Consider the following 8,758-nt stretch of genomic DNA (forward strand, 5'->3'; position numbering starts at 1 on the left):
AAAAAAAAAAAAAAAAAAGTGTGTGGCACCTCCCGTCCTCTCTCTCTTTCTTCTGCTTTCGACACGTTATATACCTGCTCCCTCTTCACCTTCTGCTATGAGTGGAAAAACTTCCTGAGGCTTCCCCAGAAGCTGAGCAGATGCCAGCACCATGCTTCCTGCACAGCCTGCGGAACTGAACCGCGGGCCAATTAAATCTCTTTTCTTTATAAATTACCCCATCTCAGGTATTTCTTTTTTTTATTATTATTATACTTTAACTTCTAGGGTACATGTGCACAACGTGCAGGTTTGTTACATATGTATACATGTTGGTGTGCTGCACCCATTAACTCGTCATTTACATTAGGTAAACCTCCTAATGCTATCCCTCCCCGCTCAGTTATTTCTTTATAGCAATGAAAGACTGGCCTAATGTAGATGGGGCGACTTCCAGGGGCTTCCATTTCTTCTTTCCAACATCAAAGCTTTCACATTACAGATCAGGGAAGCCAAAGCGTTGTGTCTGCCCTTTTATGAGTAGGTCGATTTCAACTTCACTCTCAAGGCCTGAGGAAGGAACCACACGGGGTCTTTAGAGCCCCCTTGACCCACTGTGTGATGGTCTTTAGGTAAATCCTCCATTCGTTACCTGACACCCCCAAGCACACCAGTCAGACCAGGATTCATAGCGACCTCCCTACAAATTAGGACTGAGTCAGAGTCAGAGTCCAGTAATGTTTTCTCTTTCTCCAATCCCCAGCGACCATGGACATTGCCCTTTAGAAAAAACTGGGAGAAAGGTTTACAGTGTATACTTTGACTATTATCAGTGAGTCTTCCCTGAGGGAAAAGCATCCCCTACATGGAAGGGATTCCAAGACCGAGAACTGGCCCAGGACCGGTAACAGGTGCGAGGCTTTATGGGCGGACGTGCTGGTGCCTCACCCAGATCTCCTTTGCAGGCACCGAACACTCATTCCTAAGCAGTGTGTTGGCTGCTTGCAGATGCCACGTTCTCAAGAGACTTGGTCTTGGCTGGGTGCAGTGGCTCACACCTGTAATCCCAGTACTTTGAGACACCGAGGCAGGTGGATCACATGGAGTCAGGAGTTCGAGACCAGCCTGGCCAACATGGTGAAACCCTGTCTCTACTAAAAATACAAAAACTGGCCAGGCGCGGTGGCTCACGCCTGTAATCCCAGCACTTTGGGAGGCTAAGGCGGGCAGATCATGAGGTCAGGAGATCGAGACCATCCTGGCTAACACGGTGAAACCCCGTGTTTGTATCTACTAAAGATACAAAAAATTACCCAATCGTGGTGGCGGGCACCTGTAATCCCAGTTACTTGGGAGGCTGAGGCAGGAGAAAGGCATGAACCTGGGAGGTGGAGATTGCAGTGAGCCAAGATGGTGCCACTGCACTTCAGCCTGGGTGACAGAATGAGAGCAAGACTTCATCTCAAAAAAAAAAAAAAAATAGAGACTTGCTCTTGCTCTTGACCTGAGAGGAATGTGTTTTACTAGCTAGGAAAGTCATGAAACTCTCGTCCCAGGAGAAGCCCATAGACAAAGATTAGAGGTTAAAAGTTCAGATCCTGTCTCTGTGATGGGATCCCTCTGAAGTGATAGCCTCCCTTGGCTCCTTCCTCTGCCCCATACTGCTTTCATCACTCTCTTTCTTCTGAAAGCAAACCCTCAAACAGTTCATGAGTGTCTGAACCCTTGCCTCAGGCTCTGCTTCTGGGAAACCTGAGCCAAGGCCCGGTGCTGCCCCACTGTGGTGACTCTGGTGCCTGCTCACCAGACCTAGAGATGGTATCATATACACCAAGTAACCCTGTCTTGGTGCTTCTTATCACACTGGTAAGAGGAACTGAAAAGAACTCAGGTGGTGAGGGTCGTGCTAACAGGGTCTCTCCTTAGTAGCCCCTTGGGAATTTCTGCTCTTCAGGGGAAAAGAGGAGCACGGCTGAGTCTCTCCTGAGGTTGCTGCTAAGATGTTGGCTGGGGCTGCGTTCTTCTGAAGACTGGACTGGGAGTTGGAGGGCCCACATCTAAGGTCCTACATGTTTTGTTTTTAGTGTGCCTTCCCCATACACAGGCAGCTGCTCCATGAGGACTTTGGAAGCTGGGAAACGTGGGCCATTTTGTGGAGTGGTTGATTTTTTTATTGTTGCTTTTTGTTTTTTGAGATGGAGTATCCCTCTGTCACCCAGGCTAGAGTGCAGTGGCGTGATCTCGGCTCACTGCAGCCTCCGCCTCCCAGGTTCAAGTGATTCTCCTGCCTCGGTCTCCTGAGTAGCTGTGATTACAGGTGTGCACCATCACGCCCAGCTAATTTTTGTATTTTTCAGTAGAGATGGCCACCATATTGGCCAGGCTGGTCTTGAACTCCTGACCTCAGGTGATCCGCCCACCTCGGTCTTCCAAAGTGCTGGGATTACAGGCGTGAGGCACCATGCCTGGCCAAGGAGTTGGGTTTTGAAGAGAAGACAAGTCGAGTGTGGTAGGATGGTGAGTGTGGAGTCAACATAAGTAATGTTTTTTTTTTCAGACAGGGAGGGTGAGCATGTTTATAAGTTGGAGATCTAGATGGGAGGGAAGAGAGAAAGAAAGAGGGAAGAGAGAGAGAGTGAGTGGGGGAGAGGGAAAGGGAGGGAGGGAGAGAGAAAGAGAGAGAGAGAGATCAAAAAGTTTAGGGAGACAGCTGGGTGTGGTGGCTCATGCCTGTAATCCCAGGACTTTGGGAGGCCAAGGTGGGAGGATCACTTGAGCCTAGGAGTTGGAGACCAGTCTGGGCAACATAACAAGACCCTGTCTCTATTTAAAAGAGAAATTTAAGATATAAGAGAGAAACAGAGAAAGTTTAGAACAGAAACCCAAGTGACTGGCAGGAATGACATCCGGTGCCTACTGAAAGGAAACTTCTCGCAACCAGACCCTTCTGTATACAGATGGGGAAACCAAGGCTCTCAGAGACAGAGAAACTGACTTCCCAAGAGCAGTGGTGTGAGAACTTATTTATTTATTTTGTTTATTTTGAGACAGAGTCTTCCTCTGTCCCCCAGGCTGGAGTGCAGTGATGCAAACACAGCTCACTGCAGCCTCCACCTCTTGGGCTCAACTGATCCCCCCTCCTCAGCCTCCTGAGGAGCTGAGACCACAGGCATGCACCACCATGCCTGGTAATTTACTTTTACTTTTTATAGAGACAGGATCTCCCTATGTTGCCCAGGCTGGTCTTGAACTCCTGGGCTCAAGGGATCCTCTCGCCTCAGCCTCCCAAATTGCTGGAATTACAGACATGAGTAACCATGCCCAGCTGTTTTGTTTTCTGAGACAGGGACTCACTCTGTCACCCAGGCTGGAGTTCAGTGGCACAATCACAGCTTACTGCAGTTTTGACCTCCCAGGCTCAGGTGATCCTCCCACCTCAGCTTCCCGGGTAGCCGGGACTACAGGCGTGCACCATGCCTGGGTAATTTTTTCTCTTTTTGTTTTTCTTTGCAAAAGGTGGGGTTTTGCTATATCGCCTGGGCTGGTCTCAAACTCCTGGGCTCAAGTGATCTTCCCACTTCAGCCTCCTGAGTAGCTGGGCACACACCAACATGCCCGGCTGGGGTTTGCATTCTTAACTTCCAGACTACATGTGAGATTAAGGCAGTCCACCTGTGCACATAATTAATAAGTCAACGAAAACACCTTGAAAAGCCCTGGGTGTCAGTCTCCTTCTGAGCACAGGTGGCCTAGGAATGAACTAAAAATAAAAGTGACTAAGATTCATCAAATGTTTAAAATGGGCCAGGCATTGTTCCAAGAGTTTCCACGTAGTAACTCATCTATTTATCTTAGCATATTTACAAGGGTGCCCATTCTTTAGAGATGAGGAATCTGAGTCACTGAGGACTTAAGTCATTTGCCCAGGGTCACAGATGGACATGCAAATTAGAGAGTCTGTGGTGTGGAAGACAGCGCGGGGTCCTGACTGGGCTAGAAAGGCCCCGGGCCCAGTATGGGTCATTTCCAAACTGAATCCTAATGGAGGAGTAGGTAGGAGACTGTTGGGAGGAAAGTAGGCAGGCGCACCTGGTGGGGGAGACAGTCTAGGCAAAGGCCAGGAGGTGGAAGCCCGCTGGGCTCAATTTGTGAGAGCTGCAGGGGCTTGTGGGAGACGGAGAAGGGAAAGGTGTCAGAGCCTGAACGGGAGAGCATGCTCCAGGGACGAGGGGCGTGAGGTCTAAGCCCCAGGCTGCTCTCGATGTGTGATCACCCAGCAAGGAGGCAAGGGAGTCAGCTGGCCTTTCTCTCAACAACCCCCGCTCTCATCCTCTGCCCCAGAACCCACGTCCGTGCAGCAGTGGGACGCAGCACCCAGTACCTCGCATGCAGAGGGAGATTTCAGGGGACAAAGTGGAGTGGCCTGGGGGCTGATGATTCTACGTGGGGCTGGAGAAAGGATCGGAGGCATCTCCAGTGTCAGAGCTAGAGGCAGCGGCGAGGGAGGAAGGTGAGGGCCAGCGGGGCAGGGCTGGAAGCTGGGTTCCACTTCCTCCTCCTCCCCTTCCCGCCCTGGCCTCTGGCTTCACCAATGATCTCGGAAAGGGGAAATTCTTGAGTGTAAAGTCCAGCAGGTGGACGGACCAGGCCTGGGACTCCTGGGTCCCCGGCAGTATCTGGAGGCATGGCTGGGGCTGGCGGGGGCCTCGGGGTCTGGGGGAACCTGGTGCTGCTGGTAAGTGCTCCCCACCCAGAGCAGACTCCCAAGGCAGGGACTCCCAGGTCTGAGGGAGAAGGAGCTGGGTCCCTGCACCTCGATCTTGAGGAAGTGGGTGCTAAGGATCCCCTGGAGAAGAGGGCTTCAGGCTTGGCAGAAACTGTAGGAGAGTCTTACACCTGGGCTCTTAGAGACTGCCACGTCTGCTGCGGGGACACCGGCTTCACCCAGGTTCTTTGTCTGCTGCAGGGACACCAGCTTCACCAGGGCTCCTAGATACTGCCATGTCTGCTGCGGGGACACTGGCTTCACCTGGGCTCTTAAACACTGTTGTATCTGCCGCGGGGGACACTGGCTTCACTGGGGTTCTCTGACACTGCTGTGTCTGCTGCAGGGGACATTGGCTTCAGGCGACACACAGCCGTCCTCACAATGACTGATGGACAGGGAGCAGCCCCTCCTCCCTCAGACTAGGAGTCCAGACCCCCAGCCCCTCCTCCCTCAGACTAGGAGTCCAGGCCCCCAGCCCCTCCTCCCTCAGACCCAGGAGTCCAGGCCCCCAGCCCGTCCTCCCTCAGACCCAGGAGTCCAGGCCCCCAGCCCCTCCTCCCTCAGACCCAGGAGTCCAGACCCTTAGCTCTTCTTCCCTCAGACCCAGGAGTCCAGATCCCCAACCTTTCCTCCCTCAGACCCAGGAGTCCAGGCCCCCAACCTCTCCTCCCTCAAACCAGGGGTCCAGATCCCAGCCCCTCCACCCTCAGACCCAGGCCCTCCACCCTCAGGCCAAGGTTCTTGGTCCCCAACCTTGGTTTTTTTCCTCTCTTCCCAGTCTGTTCATTGCTCTCTGCCCTCGGTTTTCCAAGGCCATATATTTCGGGAAATGAAATCATTAATTTTATCTCTCGGCCTTCTTGGGTGGAGCCAACCCCAGCCCCCGACTCCGCCCCTGCCATGCTCCCCCTTCTCGACCCAGGAAAGACGGTTTGGGTGACCTTCGTGACAGCCAGCCTAGCGCAGGCCCCATGCAAGGGTGACTCCACGCGTGCAAGGGTGACTCATGGGGCAGGGGACCAGCCGCTCCTCCCAGCCCCACGGCCTCACTGGGCGGAGGAGTGGTTGAGAGGCTGACTCCGTTTTCTCTGGGTTCCCTCCAGGTCCTGTGCAGCTGGACAGGGACCAGGGCGGCCGGTGAGTGACCCCTGCCTGAACTCACTGCCCACTCGAAGAAGTGGGACCGCAACTGCCATGAGCCTCTGGGGGGTCCGCGTGGGGCCCAGTGGTCCATGGTAGCGCTTGTGAGCGCTGTTGTTTCTGGAATTGGGGCACGAGCTCAAGGGGTTGGGAGGGATGGTGCGGACCTGGTTCCCTTTTCACCGGACCCTCCTTCCCAATTCTCAGTCCCCAACCCAGTGAGAAACCTGACAGTGGAGGCTCAGACCACCAGCTCCATCTCCCTGAGCTGGGAGGTCCCCGATGGCCCAGACCCACAGAACTCCACCTACGGGGTTCAGTGTACTGGAGACGGTGACAGAACAGAGCCACGAACCACAGCAGACACCAACGTCACCGTGGATGGACTTGAACCCGGGTCATTGTATATGTGTTCTGTGTGGGTGGAGAAAGACGGAGTAAACAGCTCTGTGGAGACTGTCACTACTGCCACAGGTAGGAGGCAGTCACTGTTTTATTTTTGTTCCTTTTGTAAGGACAGTGGTAGGGGGTAGTTGAAAGCTGACAAAATGTGACAGGTTCTTTAGTCCAGTCGAAACACAGTGGAAGCCACACATGAGAATTTCAGTTTTCTATCAGCCACGTAAAAATAAGTAAAAAGAAACTGGTCAGCCTGTCTCTCCAAAAAAATTAAAACCTCAGCGGAGTGTGGTGGCGTGTTCCTGTGGTTCCATCTCCGTGGGAGGCTGAGGTGAGAGGATCGCTTGAGCCCGGGAGGCAGACGTTGCAGTGAGCTCTGATTGGACCACTGCACTCCAGCCTGGGCAACAGAGAGAAATCCTGTCTCAAAAACAAAAACAAACAACAAAAACAAAAAAAAACAAAAAAAAAGAAAGAAAAAGAAAGAAACAAATAAACTAAATTACTATGAGACACTTTATGTAGTCCATCAGATACTTTTTTTTTTTTTTTGAGAGAGAGTCTCGCTCTGTCACCCAGGTTGGAGTGCAGTGGCATGATCTTGACTCACTGCAACCTCCGCCTCCCAGGTTCAAGTGATTCTCCTGCCTCAGCCTCCCAAGTAGCCGGGATTACAGGTACGTGTCACCATGCCTGGCTGACTTTTGTATTTTTACTTGAGATGGAGTTTTGCCATGTTGGCCAGGCTGGTCTCAAACTTCTGACCTCAGGTGATCCACCTGCCTCGGCCTCCCAAAGCGTGGGGATTACAGGTGTCAGTCACCACACCCAGCAGTTACAAAATATTATCACTTTGACATGTACTCAATATGAAAAGGATCATTAAATATATACACTGAATATACCCACAAAAATAAAAAATATATTAAAAGGATCAATGAGATAGTTGACATTCTTAATTTCACACCAGCTCTTCAAAAGCCGGTGTGGATCTCACACTAATGGCTCATCTCATTTCACAAAAGTCACGTCACGAGTGCTCCACACTCACATGGAACTCGTGGCTGCCACACTGGACAGTGCAGAGCTGGGCCTCCCGGCCTCCACCTGCTGGTGGAGCACAATAGACACCAGCATCACCGTGGATGGACTTGAACCCGGGTCTTTGTACGTGTTTTCCGTGTGGGTGGGGAAGAATGGAATCAACAGCTCCCAGGAGACTGGAAATGCCACCACAGGTGAGAGGCAGTCACCATTTGTTTGATCTCTTATTTGTTTAAGGGATGGTAGGCAGGAGAATGTGGCTGATTGTCTGGTCCATAGTCCCTCTGGGCCACATTGAGCCAGGTACCCATGTCCACATCCTGGGGCAGTCTCAGCTCAGGAGATGAAGAAGGAATGAATGTCCATGGTACCTCCAGCTGCGAAGCTGGGGCCGGTCTGTGTCTAGAACTCTCTAGAATGTGGACCATAATGCCCAGGAGCATCTTCCTGCACTGACAGGAATGTGTAGGGGCCAAGGCATGTTATCTGAGCTTTCAGGGAATGAGATACTGTGAGTGGGGACACTCTGACCCTCTGACTCTTCTTCTAGTTCCCAACTGTGTCCCATATTGAGGATGGAAACTCAGATCGTCAGCTCCATGACCCTGATGTGGACAGCTCCCTGTGTCTACACCTCTGTTGTCCAATATGGTAGCCACTAGCCACATGCAGCTATTAGATTTAAACTCATTAAAGTTGCATGAAACTGCAAATTCAATTTCATGTTTCATATGTTTGAAAGCCCTGTTGAACGGCTTCCATTTCCTTCTCTCTTCTCCTACCATACTTGAAGGTGGGAGAGCATTTTCGTCATTGAGGAAGCTCAGTTGGAAAGCGCTGACTCAAGTCCTTGCTACTCAAAATGTGGTCCGTGTGTAGGTGGCATCCATGTCTCTGAGATCTGATTGGAAATATATTGGCAAGTGACATTGATTGGAAAAAAAAAAGGGTCGGGGGGAAGTGCTGACTCTCAGCTCCATCCTAGCCCTGCTGAGTGAGAACCTGCCTTTCACAAGGTCCCCTGTGAGATGTACACACAGCAAAGAATGAGAAGCACTGGTCCAGACCACACAGCCTGCATCTACTGGCACCAGCTGTTGAGGGAGAACTAGGAAGTCTGATGATCAAAAATGCCCACTCGGCCGGGCACGTTGCCTCATGCCTGTAGTCCCAGCACTTTGGGAGGCCGAGGTGGGAGGATCACTTGAGGACCAGAGTTCGAGAACAGCCTGGCCAACATGGTGAAAAGATATAAAAATTAGCCGGGTGTGGTGGTGCACACCTGTAGTCCCACCTACTCGGGAGGCTAAAGCAGGAGGATTGCTTGAACCTGGGCAGCGGAGGTTGTGATGAGCTGAGATCGTGCCATTGCACTATGGCCTGGATGACAGACCGAGACTCTGTCTCGAAAAAACAAACAAACAAAAA

At 51.7% G+C, this 8,758-nt stretch overlaps 1 protein-coding gene across 1 annotated transcript in view; it reads left to right on the forward strand.

Moving 5' to 3' along the window:
- Positions 1 to 4,603: 4,603 nt before the first annotated feature.
- PTPRH (protein tyrosine phosphatase, receptor type, H) overlaps positions 4,604 to 8,758 on the forward strand; it is a 30,902-nt gene continuing 26,747 nt past the window's right edge. The window contains exons 1-4 of the mRNA XM_011932588.1: positions 4,604 to 4,714; positions 5,851 to 5,884; positions 6,095 to 6,361; positions 7,414 to 7,524. Of these exons, the coding sequence (XP_011787978.1) occupies positions 4,664 to 4,714; positions 5,851 to 5,884; positions 6,095 to 6,361; positions 7,414 to 7,524 (463 nt within the window). The 5' untranslated portion in view covers positions 4,604 to 4,663. The remainder of the gene's footprint in view (positions 4,715 to 5,850; positions 5,885 to 6,094; positions 6,362 to 7,413; positions 7,525 to 8,758) is intronic.

Source organism: Colobus angolensis, unplaced genomic scaffold (genome assembly GCF_000951035.1).
Source record: "Colobus angolensis palliatus isolate OR3802 unplaced genomic scaffold, Cang.pa_1.0 Scaffold96, whole genome shotgun sequence".
NCBI lineage: Eukaryota > Metazoa > Chordata > Mammalia > Primates > Cercopithecidae > Colobus > Colobus angolensis.